We start from the raw sequence: 18,090 nt of genomic DNA, 5'->3' as shown, positions 1-18,090 counted from the left end.
CCCCTGTCCTCACCTCCCCTCGAGATTAATCTTTTAAAAAAAATTATATATATTTATATGCTTCAGCATTCCTCTTTAATGTTGCCGTGTTTGTCCATGTGTTGTGCCATTGTCACTAATGATTTTCAAGTGACTGCTGGGCAGTCGATCAGTTTAGTGCAACATTAACACACACATATATATATATATATATATATATATATATATATATATATATATATATATATATATATATATATATATATATATAATTTAATATGTACAAAATTGTTGATGACATTTGACTGTGTAATGTTTGTTAAGGTGAGATGTTTATTCCATAAACTGAGTAGAGTCAAAACATGACGTTATATTACAGTTTAATTTACATTTACAGACTTTACAGACTTTAAGATGTGGAAAGATCGTGAGAGTTCAGGAAATTTCTGAATACTTCTGGACAGAAAACCATCAAGTAATTAATTACAAGTAGTTTTTTGGAGGAATGGGCTTTCCAGTTTGGTGTAAGCTCAACAACAACATGCCATGAGTTTGAAGCAAAGCCCTCTGTGACTCTGAGTCTGACTGGATTTGTAAATCTTTCAACTCGGATCTCTGCAACTTTTTGTCCTCCCTCCTGGACCTGGTAATGACGAACTTTCCTTCCACCCTCTTCTGCTCCTCTTCTGTCAAGAAACAACTCCTAAGACCATGTTCTTGTTAAATACCATGTTCTGAACTTTCAAACATGTCTCCCTCTTCTAACACCTGGTGATGCCTTGTTAAGTCTGTCTCCGGAGTATGCTCCCCCTCCATCCCTTCACTCACTTCAAGTGGCACCACAGCCGACTCCGGTCGTGAGAAGGCCGAATCCCTCAATTCTGTGTTTGCTTACAAACACAGTATCACCAATCCCTCTCTCTCTCTCTGTACCCACCTACCCAGTCGCACCCAACTTCCCCGAGACTCTGGGTCTTTTTCACCTGAGGTGGAAAGGTTTGTGGCAACTCTCGACTGATTCTGCAACTGAACTCGACGGCATCAGCTCACGTGTCCTAAATACCTGCTCTGTTGCTCTTGCACTTCCTCCCTCTCTCTCTCTCTCTCTCTCTCTCTCTCTCTCTCTCTCTCTCTCTCTCTCTCTCTCTCTCTCTCTCTCTCTCTCTCTGCCCTTTTCTCCCTGCTATTTGCCATGGGTCATCTTCCATCTGCTTTTAAATGAGCCAACATCAGTGCATTACATAAAGAGGTACAAAAAACAATCCCCTTAATGACAGCTCTATCAGCTTACTTCAAATCTTCAGTAAGGTCATGGAATCCATCATCACAGTTGATATGAAAACCTTCTGTTTCTCAAACGACATCATCTCAGATCATCAATTCGGATTCACTCCTGGTCAATTCTGTCTTGATCATGCTGCTTCTGCTCTCCCAACAATGGATGGAAGCCCTCAATGTCAGACGTAAGATCAGGGCTGTGTCTATACATATCTCATGCTGTCAATACAGTCTGGCATCCCACCTTGCTCTCCAAACATGGCATCGAAGGCCAACTGCATTCTTGGGTTACTCACTTCCTCGACTCTTGTAGCCAATGTCTGGCACTCAATGGAATCCTTTCATCTCCTCTCCTGTCAAGGCTGGAGTACCCAACACAGTGTTCTGGGTCCAGTCCTATTCGTAATCTTAATCTAAAATCTCTCTGACTCTCTGGAAAATCCTCTTTATCTTTTGGCTCAGGATTCCCCCCTCTGCTGTGACCTCCCTTGTCCATCCTTCAGATACACAAGAAGCAGCCTCTTCATCTATTCATCTTTTCAGACCTTGATAAAATCACAAGCTGGTCAAACACTTGGAATATGTACCTTTCAATCCTGGCAAATCCCATTCCCATTCCCATTCTCTCCCATTCTCCCATTTTCTTTCTCTTTCTCTCTCTCTCTCTCTCTCCTCTCTCTCTCTCTCTCTCTCTCTCTCTCTCTCTCTCTCTCTCTCCCTCTTGAAGAAGTTCAGTCACTCACATTCTTGGGTGTCACTATCAGGCATGATCTTTCCTGGGCAAACCACATGTCAAAGTTGGCCTCCAGGGCCATTCGCTGATTTGATATCCTCCATCATGCAAAGTCCTCCCTTGGTACACCTAAATGCTTATCCACCTACAAGGCCTTCATCCATAGCTTGATGGAGTACTGCTCTCCTCTCTGGTCTGGTGCCCCTGTCTCACACTTTGCTCAGCTTAAGATCATTGGAATCTTCTGTGATGAAGCCGAGTCCATGGACATATCACTTTACATTGCAGACAGGTCAGTGGTCTTTCTGTCTTCTACCACCAACTTTCTGGTCTGTATCCTTTGCCCTCTGTGTGCCCCCTCCCCCCCTCAGGTTTTTGCAGGGAACATGCTGCAGTCCACCATCAACCCCCTTCTGGTGAAACTCTCAAAATCCAGAGCTCACCTCCGCTCGTTTCCTCCACCTGTGGAACCAACTTCCACATCCTCTTTAATCTCATTCTTCCCTCCAGGGCTTCTTGACAGCTATTCACCAACATCTATCATCCCCCATCTAAAACCATAATATTTTCGACCCCCATTAAATCACCCACACGAACCCCCAAATTCCCAGTTTTTCCTCCCTCAGAGTTTGCTTCTGCATCCATCTTGTCCACCACCTGCATGCTCCTCTTCCCATCATATATATATATATATATATATATATATATATATATATATATATATATATATATATATATATATATATATATATATATATATATATATATATATATATATATATATACACACACACACACACATATATTGTTGAGCTTTACTTAAGAAATATTCTGGTAGTATTACTTTATATCTCCCATTAATTCCCTCCCACAATAATTAGAACCACTTCCCCTCCCCCAAAACATGCCCACTTTTTAGACCTATAAATCCTAATTTATGGGGAAAGTTTCTTTCCATCCATTAGCTAATGATACTCTTAAAGAGTTGATTTATTATCAAAAGTTGATCTGGTGAATAATTAATGCTGGATTCTTCACTGTGTCCTGATTATCTGTGTTACAGCATTTACAGTCCATGCACCATTCATTTGAGTAGTTTAATTGTTAACCTCTTCCTTCATTCTGTTGTAAATTTCTACAAAACAACTTTTTCCCATTTAAATATAATGTTATATTGCCTAAGAGTAAAAATAGTGCAACATAAAGTACAATTTTTTGACATCCCAAAGGTTGAATGAGAACAGTGTAAGTGTGATCATTACATTGAGGGATCAAATTATATTTCACTACATCGAGGGATTTCCTCTGTACGTAGTTCCTCTCAAATGATCAGTCATGCAAAAGTTTTTCAATAATGCCAATAAGCACCATTTTCTTCACCTCCGGTGTCCTCCGCATGCTCTCATTCTTCCACTATCGTTTCAAGTCTCCCTCTAATTTTGTCCCAAAACCCTTCCGTTTGTATGTTCCTCTGCCACCCTCTTCCTGCTGTTCTTTACTTTGGCCACCTGTTTGGGTTTATGTTTGGTTGTCTCTCTGTGAGAAGGATATCTCAAATAGTTATGGACGGATTCGGACAATCATTGGGATAAAATGTAAAATGTTCATCCTAGCAGAGGTATGTGCTCTACCGAGTGCTGTTCTGGTTTCGTTTTGTTATGGTCCTGTGTTGTAGCTCCTCCATGAGCCTCGGCTATATTTACACAAATAATAATTATGATCCTCTTCTGAATTTAACAGGATGCATCTTATTGATGAAAATTATATCCAGCACTTGGGCCATTTGAGGAGTTAAGAAAGTATGATTTTGTGGAATGCATAAACCTAACCTTTTAATCCCATGGTTTTATTCGATGTCCATTTTGGTGAAGTAAGTTAATATCGTGAAAACAGAATTGCCTCAAATATTTGTCGCTTTTTTTTTTTGTGCCCTGCAATCGCTTGTTAACATCCGAGATAAAACAATGCTTTTGAAAAAGAGTTGTCTTTTAGGTGCCAGGACTTTGGCCAAATTTTTTATTCCTCTGCTGGAATTCTGCTTGGAAGGCAGTGGCAAACCACTCAAAGTATTCCCAGATAATTGTTTCAGCAGTACCAACTCCTTCAACAGAAAATAGCGCTTATTAGATGAGATATTGCTCCGAGTGCACCCCGAACATAAGCATGAAATAAAAAATTGATTTTTTCTAATTTCAGATTTTCTTATTGTCTGGCCGAAAAAGAAAAAGAAGCAAAACTTCAAACTACTTGATTGCAACAGATCCAGTGGACCTCTCACGAGATGGAGATAGCTTTGTGGGCAAACTGCGGTGTGTACACATGATATCATGCTCTAAATATTAATATATTGTGCTTTTGGAAAGGCTCCGACTATGGCCATCGGTAGATTCTCTCTGTTATCAACCGTGGTTTAATCTGACTAACAAACTGGTTGTCTTCACTTGGAGACATTTCAAAATGCAGCTCTTCACTTGTTATTAAAATCTCGCCAAGTGAAGAGAACAGTTGAAGAACCACATTAAATCATGGATTTTGTACATCCCAATTGCTATAACATGTTTGTCTCACTTATCAATGCCGTCCAAGTTAAATATTGAGATTCTTTTCAGTTCGTAGTTTGATAAAATTCTTGCAAAATGCCAAATGAGTGATTTGTCAAAGTACAAATCTTCTTGATCGGCCACCATGCTTCTTTAAGTCCCTGCAGTGTCTTGAAGCACCATGGTGACCCAATGATACTTATATCAGTGGGTAGCGTAAAGCAGATCAGATATTTCTTACCATCACTTTTAATGATTATGGGATCGAATAGGTCTCATTCATTTATTGCAATATTTTCAAAAACGGACGCATTTTTGTTACTTGATGTACCATACTAAATTTTGCTATTTGATGCGCCATACTCTTCACGGAGCATTGGTGCTGCCGAGGCAGTTTGTTTGCAAGCATTATCCTGGGTGATTTACCATTGCCTTCCCAGAAGGTCGACGAAACACATACATTATTCAGAAGACGACATCATCTGAGATGTCCAACAGGATGGCACATGAGGAGCGGTCGGAGCGCACTTGCCTTTGAGCTGCCTCGTCAGAGTTTCATTATCGACTGGACTATAAACTGTTGGACTAGTGCTTTGCACACAGTGTTGTATCAATAAGCATGCCATTCTTCTCATTGACACTAATCTGAGGACATGTTTGCTCGTATTATCTGGTGGACATTAAAGATCCTCCACACTGTCTTTCGCTAAAAGTAGCCAATTGTCACTGGCACTCTGGCAAAAGTACAAATTATTCCCCTAAATGGGCAGGACACTAGCTCAGCGTCACAGCTGCACCTCAGTGATGATGTAACCAGTGGGCTGACTTCGTCATTGAATTGCACCAGTTCAATATGCATTTCCCAAAACATCAGGGATTTCATTTTGGAAAATCATCTTATTATCGAAACTTTTTAAAGGATCCTTCTTGAAAAATAGCATTAACAGAAGAAAGCTACAGTTAAAACAGAAATGGTTGCTCGGTTATGCATTTAACTATTTTTGGCCAAATTTCAAACCTTGACCTTATAATCTCTCTGGAATAGATCGAACCTCATGGGGACCAAGTTCACAATTTTTGACAATGGTCTGAGCCTGGACAAGTTTGGACCTTCAAATAAGAAGGAATTGCGGCAGGAGCTGGCTGCCATTTACTACGTGAGTCATCCGAGCTTTATTTTGATGGTTGTGCATCTTATTATTTCCACCACCACTTCACACCCAGTTGATTTCAACATCACTTTTTCCAATGTGTGTTTCACTGGCAAATGGTTGCACGAAGACAATCAGAAATTGATCATAAAAGTTGGTAATTCGTAGTTGCTGTGCTATGTCTATACCCTGCGCGGTGTGTTGATTTTGCAGGAAACGAATGTGTTGGGGTTCAAAGGCCCACGGCGTATGACGATTATTGTCCCGGGAATGACCACTGAGCTTAAGCGTGCACCTGTACGCCCTCAAAATGTAAATAATTCCATTGACAACTTTAAACACAAGGCAGCCTTTTTACTCAAGTTAATTTAATTTAAAATCCCTGCATATCGGGAGCTTATGTGCATCATTGTTACTTATTCGTTGATTGACGCCATTTTGTTTGCATTACCCTATATTCGTTGAGCTAATTTCCTTTGAAAGGTTGATATATTGGAGGATATCGATGCAACTAACATCAAAAATGTAATCATCGCTGTGTTGTTGTCGGGTGAAAAAAGAGAAGGCGAATTTGAAGTGGAGTACAATCTTTGCTGAAGCTAAATAACTGACTCATTTGATATCGCTGTAATTTGGGGGTTGAAGGCCGTTTGCCACTTAGATGTCGCAAGAGCGCCTTCACAGCAATAACTGCATTATATTATGTACGTAATAGACTACTGGTCTATTGTAGAATGTACTTAATATTGTAGAATGTACTTAAAATTAAATTTACATTGTAGAATGTACTTAATAGACATACACGTGCTGTCGTATGAACTTATTAGATGTACTCACGTTGTAGTATTTCTAATATATAAAGCTGTTTCTATCCACTGACTGACTCACTCAATGACTCACTGACTGATATTAAAGATCGGTACCTTCCATGTGACGTAGAAAGCTGAAATTTTGCGTGCTGGTGGACATCAAAGCCAGTACGCAGGAAAAATTCATAGAATCGTCAGAAAACATCCATAAATGAAAATATAAATAAACTAGTAGGGCACTCGGCAGAGCACATACCTTCGCCACACAATGCCTGATCCAGGAGAACATATCGGGCCCGATAAGTTTTTGAAGTATCATTCTATGCTGTATATCGTTTTTGGCCCTATCTCAAAATGGTGAAGAATCACTTTGGGAATTAAATAATTCTCGTATCCAGATCCGGATCTGGATCTTCACCAGAATAGAAACACTTCGTCCTGCCACACACCCAACATGTCCACCAAGTTTCATCCGAATCCGTCCACAACTGTTTGAGATATCATGCTACATATTGTTTTTGGCCCCATCTCCCAATGGTGAAGAATCATTTTTAAAATTCTCGTAGTCGGATCCGAATCCGGATCTTCACCAAAATTTAATCAGTTCGTCCTTGTCACACATTCAAACTAGCCACAAAATTTCATCTGGATCCGTCCTCAACCTTTAGAGATATCCTGCATACAAACAAACAAAAAGACAAACAAACAGACAAGAAGACTTTATGCAGAGCACGACACTTGCAAAATCCATAAAACAAATTGGACCTCAAAAAAAATTGGTGGTTGAATTCATTGACCAAACATGCAAATCCTCTTCAAATTTCAAGTCAATGAGATGAAAATTGAGGATTTTCAAAATACCTCCTGAGTAGTTGACCTTGAGCCAATGTTGACCTTTTGGTCAATGTTGACCTCAAAAATATTTGGCTGGTTGAATTTAATGACCTGAAATATAAATCCTCTTCAAATTTCAAGTCAATCGGATGAAAATTGAGGATTTTATAAATACCACCTGAGTTGTTGACATTGGGCCTCTGTTAACCTTTTGGTCCATGTATGTTGACCTCAAAAATCATTGGCTGGTTGAATTCAATGACCAGAAATATAAATCCTCACACACCCAACCTGCTCACCATATTTCATCTGGATCTGTCCGCAAGTTTTTGAGATATCCTGCACACAGACAGACAGACAAACAGATACAGACAGACAGAGAGGGGCGAAAACATAACCTCCTTCACCTTTGGTGACAGAGGTAAACATGTCTTCCACAAGCCATGCACAAAGCAGCTGGATGTATGTACAGTACAATACTATACATACGCAAAAAAACACATCTTCCAAGAGCCGCGAACATGACCTGCTTCCTGTACGTGTATTGCAGCTTCACAGGATAAACTTCACAGGATAAAAAAACACTCAGCATAATGCACCTGTGGATAGGAAAGACGTCATGTCCTGTGAGAAACAATTCAGCACATCTTAGTATAAATCACCATCTTGCTAAAACAACACCATCTGAGCTGTTACATTTTAAAAAAGCTCAGCATAATCTGCTTGCAGATAGGAAAGACGTCATGTCCTGTGAGTTAAAGAATGGAAATGTTCAGCATATCTATTCGTATAATTAGCAGCGAGCAACATACTGACTAATTACACAATGACATCGTTCACCACATCTATTATCAGCTGCCGATTTTACTCCGACACTCATGAAATTTATCCTGACATTCACGGTTTTTTGTCTATTTCCACAGCATTTTCCTGCATTTTTGCAAGATTCTACAAAACATTCACGGATTTTTTGAGGGTCGGGAAATCCCAGGAACCTAACCCCCATTTTGCATTGAAACAATGCATCCACATTTGCGGTTTCAACATTCATGGGGTTTTCCTGGAATGTATCCCTAGCGAATATCAGGGTCCGTGTGTGTGTGTGTGTGTGTGTGTGTGTGTGTGTGTGTGTGTGTGTGTGTGTGTGTGTGTGTGTGTGTGTGTGTGTGTGTGTGTGTATATGGATGCTGGTCAGAACCTTTTCGAAAGTGATACATATTCAATCCATCACCCAAATCAACTGAAACAAGAAAAAGAGCAATAAGAGACTGCAGACCCTCACTAGGACTTGTTTTGTGTGGTGTTTTGTGTGGCATGTTGTGTGGTGTTTGTGTAGTTTTGTGTGGTGTATTTTGTGTGGCGTTTGTGTACTGGTGTGTTACGTAATTGATAAGAGACATCATTAAAACTGCCACTTTGTAACTGCAGGCAGTGATGACCGGGTACCAAGACGTTCTGCTTTGATGCAACCCCGCTTTGATTGGACACCTGACCCAGACCCATGACATTTTTTTATATTATTCAATTGAATTTCGAATGGGATTAAAATAAAATCAATTCAAATTAAAATGGAAGAGCAAATTGGTACAATTTTGCACTGGAGTAATCAGAAGGAACCCAAACAAGCAAAAAGCAAAGATGAAGTCATCAGGAGGAACCTGGATAGAACGAGCATTTTAACTGCTACTCTTCTACCCTCAAATCAATCCAGGCACAGTCAAGTGAGCCTTATTCAAAAAAACATTAAAAAAAAAAAAACAACCCAGATCAAAATATTAAATAATTCTGGCTGCCAGACCATTTGTGTCCGATCAAGTCGAAATTTAAAACATGCATTCCCCATCACCACTATATCAGAATTGTGAAGTTTCATATCAATTGATTAAAGGGTTACAGAGAAAACATTATTTAATATTTTTCTTGAATCCAATATGGCTGCAAAACCATGTGACTTTTCAATTCTTCCTTAACAACCTTGCACACACATGACTTGGTGAACATTTATGTGAAGTTTCCCCTCGATCTGTCCAGCGGTTCTGGAGAAGAAGATTTTTATGTTTCAGGGTAAATCCAAGATGGCTGCCAAACCATATGGCCGATGATGTCATATGTGTGAACCTTTTGTTTCCCATGGATAGGTGGTCATACTTGTAAAGTTTCACCTCGATCTGTTCAGACATTTCGAAGAAAGAGATTTTTGAAGTAAAAAAAAATATATATATATATATATATATATATATATATATATATATATATATATATATATATATATATATATATATATATATATATATATATATATATATATATATATATATATATGTGGCTGCTGAATCACGTGACCGATAACATCATCAAAAAAAAATTTGTGGACCATTTTATCCCAAGATGACCCTCAAAGCTTTTCATACTGATCAGATGTAGCATTCTACATATGCATTTTTGCCGTCATAACGAAGGCACCTATGATGTCATAGAAAAATCACACTTATTCCCCAGGAGGAGTACTTTCCATGTGCCAAGTTAAAAATTTTTCCCTTGGTGCGGTTTCAGAGAAACAGAGGTCAAAAGTTTTTCCGTTTTTCCAACTTCGCTGCCACAACACGTGACCTATGACATCATAATTATCATTAAAACATTGTACCAACGGTCATCGCACCAAAGGTGAAATTCATAAGAGGAGTGTGGTGTCATATCCTAGCATCAATGTGGTATGTCAATCATCAATATTGTATGTCAATGTGGTGTCATTCCTCCATTGTTGGGTTGTGTTTTTTGAGAGTTCATCCCTTTATGATTTTACTACTATTTTTTTCTTATTGTCGTTGTACATATACACACATAATATATATATATATATATATATATATATATATATATATATATATATATATATATATATATATATATATATATATATATATATATATATACACACACACATGAAAAGACATATGAATACCTCCCATGCTCCTCTGACCGAAACTTCTGCATAAAGCAACCAAGAAGGCCTACGTAAGGTAAGTGCTGTGCTGTTTTAAACCCTCCCCAGAGTTCCTCCACAGCTATAAAGACATTCACACAGAGTACACACATGAGAATCCCAATGCTCCACACACCCTCATATCAGCTACCGGACCAGTTTCATTGCTTATTAGCGAATCATCAGCGACAGTGCAGATTAATGCATACCAATGAGACTCCCAAGCATGTACCACGTGCAAATGTCAAAAGCAGTCAATATATAAATCATAAAGAAAGAGCCACCCACATCTCTCACCTGTGAATGGAGGGAATAGCCAATCAGCTCTCACCTAATCAACTCAACCCAGGTGGCTAGGATTATCTATCTATAATTCCAGCAATGTGTGTGTGTGTGTGTGTGTGTGTGTGTGTGTGTGTGTGTGTGTGTGTGTGTGTGTGTGTGTGTGTGTGTGTGTGTGTGTGTGTGTGTGTGTGTGTGTGTGTGTGTGTGACCGCTGTTTCTCGACAACCACTGGTCCGATCTGATTGAAACTTGCCAGGCATATTGCTGGGGCCCTGAGTATGTGCCTTTTCAAGGTTTGATATTAATCGGACAAGTGCCTCCCAAGTTATGGCCATTTATTTACCAAACCAATGACAAGACACGTTGTTGCGTGGGCGTGACCGATGGGGGAAGGGAAGCTCTGCCACGTTCCCCATTACGGGTTACAACGTACGGACTTCCGGAGAGTGATGACTTCGTGTATTCTAATAATTTCTCGATTTCTTATGCGAATTTATAGATAAACACAATGCCCCAAGTTATGATCGTTTTCATTTGAGACGGTGCATAAATTTCGGTAACATCAGAGTGAGCTGGTATGCTCCAAACCAGGAAGTAAAATTTTTTTTTCTCTCTCTTCTCTTCTCTTTTTGTTTTTCCTTGCGACGACATTGCGAAAAGGCAAAATACGTTGTCGCTAATTGAATAATTGGCCATTAAAACTAAATTGCGAATAATCGTAACTGCGATATGCGAACGTCTGGGCCACGGATGTACGGGGACATGAGAGCGAAGAAACAGCCTGTGTGGTTGTTGTTTCTTGCTCGCGGTTTGAATATTTATTTATGAAAAAATTTTTTTTTTTTTTACGGCCACGTACTAGTATAAATAAATTAACACTTCCCATGCTCCTCTCGCCGAATCTGCTGCATAAAGCAACCAAGAAGGCCTACACAAGGTTAGTGTTATGCTGTATCAAACCCTTCCCAGATTTCCTCCACAGCTACAGAGATTATTGTTGAAACAATAAAAAGAAGGAACCTGAATCTCAATGCCAGACGCAAGTACAGTAATACAATCCAGCATGACATTTAACACCTGCCTTTAATCACATGAGCAAAAAGCCTGGTGTTTGCTCAGTAGTTAGGGTGGCGGCTTGGGATCCTAGGGTCCTGAGTTCAAGCCCTGTCAGCCGCTTAATTAATACACCAGGGGGTTGACTCAGCCTGTCATCGTTCCGAGATCGGTGAAATGAGTACCAGTTCCAGTGTGTGTACTGGTAGAGGGGCACTACATCAGCGACACAGTTGCGCTTCAAGAAATGATAGCTACCCCGGCAGCTTAGCTGCCATACAACCACCACCACATGAGGAAAATATTTTTTTTGATGACTTACTCTTTTCTTTTTACATCTTTTCATGAGAATTATGTCAAAAAGTGACACTAATATTGCCTTGTACCTTTTTTGTGAAGATTCAACTCATGCCAATGCTTTGTTTTGGAAAGTTTGTTGCAAGCAGAAACATTCTATGGCGTAATATAGCATTTTCATGGCAATGATTCGGGCTGATTGTCAAATGATGAAAATTATTTCAGACAAGTTTTTGCGGTCCTTGTATCGGTGGAAAGAATGTCAAGCTGATTGAAAATCGAAAATTAATTTTCTCAAAAGTTTTAGCAAAATTTCACTTTGAAGTTTGAAAGAATGGATTGCCCAAATATTGTGAGGTTAAACAATGTTATTTTTTTTTAATATTTCTTTGTCGATAAAGCTGGATATAGCTCAATATGAACCTTGGGGTAAGTTTCTCAATTGAATATGAAACATTTATTGTAAAGGGAATATCGAATAACTTTGAAGACTTCAAAACAATGACAGAGTTTCAGTCATAAGGATGGTTGGTATCTCACATTGAATAAACTTGGTGTTTGAGCAGGAAAATGTGTTTTATTCATGCAATGAATCATTTATTCATATTTTGGATCTTTTCCGCCTCTTTCCAACAGGAGAGCGAGTCACTACTGACACGTTGGCAGTGTCGTTCCATGGAGGGACTTATTGAATTGCACAATAAGGCTCCGATATGGAATGAGGAGACGCAATCTTACGTCCTAAACTTCCATGGGAGGGTAACCCAGGCATCTGTGAAGAACTTTCAGATTGTACACAGCAGTGATCGTAGGTGCCATAAAAGTGGGACAGAGGGGGGAATTTTCAGGGGCAGCAGCCTAGTGTTTGCCTTTAAAAACAACCCTGGCTGCACAATTGGTATGTTGAATGAGACTATCATGTAACTGTTATTTGAAACATGATATATGATGAACAAACAAAAGCAGCACGTGCTGAATAAGACCTATTCATAGTACAATATTTATTATTATTGATATTTTCAATGCACTTTGGAGTTATTTCTATGACGTATGCAAGTAAACACAAACTGTACTGCTGCCCATTTTCATTTCAAATATATTTTTCACATGCAGCGTCATACTTGGGTCTTCTTGGATGTCACTTTGCTCAATCTGGCCTCACTGATATTTGGGTTCAAGCTGACTTGTACAGTGAGCGTGTTGCCGATCAAATTATGCAAGGTAAAACTTGGAGCCGAGCAGTCTGTGCTCACAAACTCACCACGGAAGCCACATGGAATATACTCTTCCGCAACTTCCAAGTCTGGCACAACAGCAAAAGAAAATGCAGGATCCAAGTTGTCGACAGGCACTCATTCTTGTCACACACTTCAAACTAGAAGGGCACTCGGTAGAGCGCATACCTCCACCACGTAATGCCTGATCCACGAGAACATATAATGCCCAATACAATTTTTGAAAAATCATGCCATACAGTGCCATATCGGTGAAGGTGAAGAATCACTTTAAAAATTCTAGTAGTTGGATACGGATCTGGATTTTCACCAAAATTGAATCACTTCTTCCTTGTCACGCACCCGTGTCCACCAAGTTTCATCCGAATCCGTCCACAACTTTTTTTTAGATATCCTGTACACAGACAAACAGATAGAAAGGGGGTGAAAACATAACCTCCTTCACCTTCGGTGTTGGAGGTAATAAAATAACCACTATGGCACTCCAGAAGCAGTGAAAGCTTTCGTTCACAACTCCAATGATACGATCACGGACATCGAAGAGTTCTTTGAAGAGAATGTAATGCAACATTCGTGTTCTGGAAGCACTATATTAACACGGTGCAGACCCTTCTTCTATTAATCTGAGCCGATAGCGAAAATGATGACATATGACCATACCAACTACTCACGATGGGGTGTAATCTACTGCACCTGTTGTATGTGCTGCAGCGAGAACAGACAGTACCACTCGTGAATGAAGAGTTCCGGGGCAGGAAACTTTGTTGTGAATGAATCTACGGGATCAACAAAATTTCAACAGACCAAGCAATGGAGCACTTAAACAAGTGGTGTAAGGTTTCAGGAGGAATCGTAGGTAAAATGAGGATCCAAACTGCCATGGACTGCTGGATGATTACCTTCAGTGATAGAGTGAGACTGTCCAAAGATGTTGAGCAGATGGTAGAAATGACACAGTGGTTCCAGGCCCCATGGTGACAAGGACTCGCAAAGAATGAAGAAAGATGAGGACGAGGTCCGAAAGCTGGAAGATCAAATTAAGCAGCTCATCTATTTGATCGGCCAGGTGCAAAACTTGTGTGTATTTCCACCAACGATTCAGCAATGGGCGACATCCAACATGATGTAACCCTTCAGAGAATGACAACCGGGCATTTATAAGACCCCAAAGGTCTACTCGAGCCAAATAAATAGGTTTTTTGGGATATACGCTCTGATGCGTGGACAGAATCACAACACTGTACTTTATAAGCTACTTTATTGAAATTGGTTCCCATAGTATTTGAAGGAACAGCATTTGCAGCTGAAGCAATTGAAGAGCTTGGTATTTGTGATTTGGCCACGAGGGGTTTTCATTGGTCATTTCTTGAAGTTATCATTCAAATTTTGTTGTGCTTATTTAACAAAATAGTGTCTGTTCCTTCCTATAAAAGTAAAGCTTTTTTTTGACAATTCATGATCCATGATTTACAGAGTATTTGAGAAGATTTGCTCACAAGGCATGTGCAGTCGGTTTCCCACTTGGGGATCAAAAGGAATTCTGTTGAAGTTCACGTAACCATGTAAGATAGAATGTCTCAATTGCAGAAAAAGGACATGAGGTGCTGAGCTTACAGGTTGGAAAACTACAATAATACATGCAATGGTACTTAGCAAATTATACCGTCTGCCTGACGTTATCCCTCGCTCCTCTTCTGATCCACAGCCGACTACATAGTCATGCAGTTTGGAAAAGTTGCTGAGGATGTTTTCAACATGGACTACAACTACCCAATGTGTGCTCTGCAAGCGTTTGCAATCGTCCTTTCAAGCTTTGACAGCAAACTGGCCTGCGAATAGCACGGGACTCATGGGATCCTCCAGTAAACAGAATACATATTTTGTACGGTGTCTCATGTTAAGCTGGCTATGCAATGATTCTATTCATCCATGTGAATCCCAGGAAAGATCACCTCATTATCATTGGAGTTGACTTGAATCAGGTTCTCCGCACGATCGACCACTTGGGGTTCATTTGTAAAAAAAAAAAAAATCTTCCTTCACACAAAAATTGCTCTTGAGTTTTGGTTCACATGCGAGCATTATCTCCTCAAAAAGTTAATCTCCATAATTTTCCAGAAGCTGTTGACATTGCATGCCATTTCACACAATAACTTCAAGGCTTTCCACTTAACGGATGCCTCCGATGTGCCTGGTGTTGGCTTTATGGTTAGGGGTGGTGGGCTTGGGATCCTAGGATCCTGAGTTCAAATCCCCCTTGGCTGTTGAATTAATACCAGGTAGGGCTGACTCTGCTTGTCATCCTGAGGTCGGAAAAATGAGTACCAGCTTCCTGGTATCCTGTGTTGGAGTGGTGACCCATCAAGGATTGTGTCCAACAGCCAAGGAGACTGCTTAGGCAGCACTAATGCTCTGCACAGAGTCTGGTCCTGATGGATGGATGGATGCCTCCTCAACTTATGGTGAGTTAGACCATTTAGTAGAGCTGAATGCTTCTCAACTACAAATTTTTATTTTTTATTTTATTTTTGAGCAAATTAGGGTTTTTGACTTATTTTTAAAGCCCAAAATTTAAAACACTGGAAATTATGTTGATGTTTTTGCAATGTAATATGGAAAACATGTGATTCATGCCAATAGATTGATTGTTGCGTAGACAGAAGCATCCAGACAAGATGCAACCACACCCGCGGGCCACATGTTGCACGCCGGAGACTCAACTCCAAAGATCGCAGAACTCAAGCTTTCGTCACAGGCCACAGCGATTTCCACAGGCCTGTGAACGGATGGGGCTATTCCTGCGCCATTTCTGAAAAAAGTTTAAATAATTTGACTCGCCATGGAGACAAAGTGAACCAGGAGCGGCAGTCGTTTTCAGTTTTGCTTGATCCTCTTGTGACAAGCTGTTCCCCCGAACTTCCCCCGAAGGAATAAATTGTTAGTAGTGGCTATAGAGGGTATCAGAAAGAGGGAAAGAAGGAGAAATGAATTGGTGGTTTGAAGGGGGAGCCCCTTGCCAAAATTATCGGTGCACCTGCCGCAGTGCATTTTAGGGAAAGGGGTGAAGGGCTTTGAATATTTGTAGATTTTCATGAATTTGGATGAACATTAGAAGCAACAATGAAAATGTGAAATCCACGTTTTTATATCGTCCTCCGTGATGGTAAAATTGAACAAATAGCCTCCAATCGTTTTGAATTTGGCTACGGCGGCCATCTTGCGAACACACGGAGGTGTTCTCACTGACTGCTCACGAAGCAACTCTGCTCCACTTGCCAAGCGGCTTGCAAAGTGGTTGTGTTCCATTGGCAAGCAAGCCGCTGGATAACGGAACACACCCCAGATGTTGTTGCGACAAAATGGTGGCAACACAGGGCAAATTTTTCCTCGCAAAATAAATAATTAGCTTATTCCCAACAGGACTAGATAAACCACAAAAATTAACACAACAAAACCCCCCAAATCACGACATCTCCCCTTGGGTACCAAACACTCGATCGCTCGCACAACCAGGTGGTAGTAAAGCACATGGCAGCATCAGGTGGGAAGCAAGACACGGCGGCTGCAGGTGAAGGTCGCCAGTGGGAGAGGACTCAGCAGCTGGAACAGATAGTGGCTGGAAAACACACAACCGGCAGGATCAAACCGCACCGCAGCCGAGAAACCCACCACTGGCACAAAACAACCACCTTTCTGTGCTTTGCCATCTGTGACAGGGGCTGTCTCCGCACTCTCTGCATCCTCCCGAAACAAAATGGAGTGGGGACTTTTTCCCCAATCGCTGCCCCACACCCACCGACCGATCCATGCCAGAGGTCTTCCAGAAATCTCAGCCACAGACATTCACCAAATTCCTGCATCCGGCACAGGCCAACTGGTGAGCAGCTGCTAGGAGGGGTTAACCATCTATTGCCCTCTTGACAACAAACATCACAATATGTGTTGTTTTCCTGGTAAACATGACATGAAAGTCTTAATTGCCCCATCTCTCCTGGGATTCCCATGGACAAATTGTCTCAGGAAATGGCCAGCTTCTAATTATGTTTCACTGCTTATTTATTTGTTATCTTTTTTTGTATGTTGCTTCTTCTTTTTGATCGGCCAACAATTTTGTGCAATATGTTTGTTCTTTTCGTGTGTGTGTGTGTGTGTGTGTGTGTGTGTGTGTGTGTGTGTGTGTGTGTGTGTGTGTGTGTGTGTGTGTGTGTGTGTCAATACAATAGTGAAAAACAGTACCATGAGAAGGGAAGAGAACAAAACAATTTTACAAATTTTACTTTTCAGAGTAAACCAGGTTTATTTGACTATGCAAGCATTGTTGCCTCAATACATTCTGCAATTATTTGCTTGCCTTTTTTTATTGTCCGTTGATGACGCAAGAGTGAACGCCGCCACATTCACTGTGACACATTCCATCACCTTGATTTCATTCATCATCTTCCTGTGCATTGCAGATGCATGTTCAGTTTATGACGTGACATCAGGTTTCAAAATGTGGGTTCATATTTGAGCAGAAAGGTTTAAAAAAAAAAAATAACAGACTTTGAGTCAACAGTTCTGTTTGATAAACGTCCTTGTATACGGTACGGTGTAATTTGACTGTTCACATGTTTATTGTTTCTTTAACCATTTCTATCCTTTACATTAAATGCATTTCACATTTGGATGACGTAACTGCACAAATGTTTGGTCAGTAAATCGTGGTCTAACATCAAATAGTAAAATAAGACAATGGTGATTGTTTAGTGAAAGCATTGTTGGGAAAGAAAGATGGAGAAAAATATTAGTTTACACTCCTTGTAACAAACCATTGACAAGGAGATCACTATTCATTAGATAGAAATGCCATGGGCTGGCAATCATGAATGTGTGTACTGACCCTCGGATGAACGTTAAACTGAGCTTCCCGTCCA

At 40.3% G+C, this 18,090-nt stretch overlaps 1 protein-coding gene across 5 annotated transcripts in view; it reads left to right on the top strand.

The window, feature by feature from the left end:
- LOC147024427 (tubby protein-like) overlaps positions 1–18,090 on the top strand; it is a 109,330-nt gene that overhangs the window by 90,299 nt on the left and 941 nt on the right. For 4 of the 5 annotated variants that reach the window (XM_085884368.1, XM_085884365.1, XM_085884364.1 and 1 more), the window contains 5 exons: positions 4,187–4,299; positions 5,576–5,687; positions 5,895–5,993; positions 12,579–12,750; positions 14,883–18,090. The exon at positions 14,883–18,090 is cut by the window's right edge and continues 941 nt beyond it. In XM_085884368.1, the coding sequence (XP_085740494.1) occupies positions 4,187–4,299; positions 5,576–5,687; positions 5,895–5,993; positions 12,579–12,750; positions 14,883–15,016 (630 nt within the window). In that variant the 3' untranslated portion in view covers positions 15,017–18,090. Of the gene's footprint in view, positions 1–4,186; positions 4,300–5,575; positions 5,688–5,894; positions 6,397–12,578; positions 12,751–14,882 lie in introns of those variants that run through there. The other variant, XM_085884367.1, reaches the window with a different exon arrangement.

The sequence above is a fragment of the Eptatretus burgeri genome, chromosome 6, assembly GCF_056783735.1.
Source record: "Eptatretus burgeri isolate ZD-2024b chromosome 6, Ebu_testis_v1, whole genome shotgun sequence".
Lineage (NCBI taxonomy): Eukaryota > Metazoa > Chordata > Myxini > Myxiniformes > Myxinidae > Eptatretus > Eptatretus burgeri.
The sequence above is the reverse complement of the archived record's forward strand: the minus strand, read 5'-3'. Positions and strand labels throughout refer to the sequence as shown.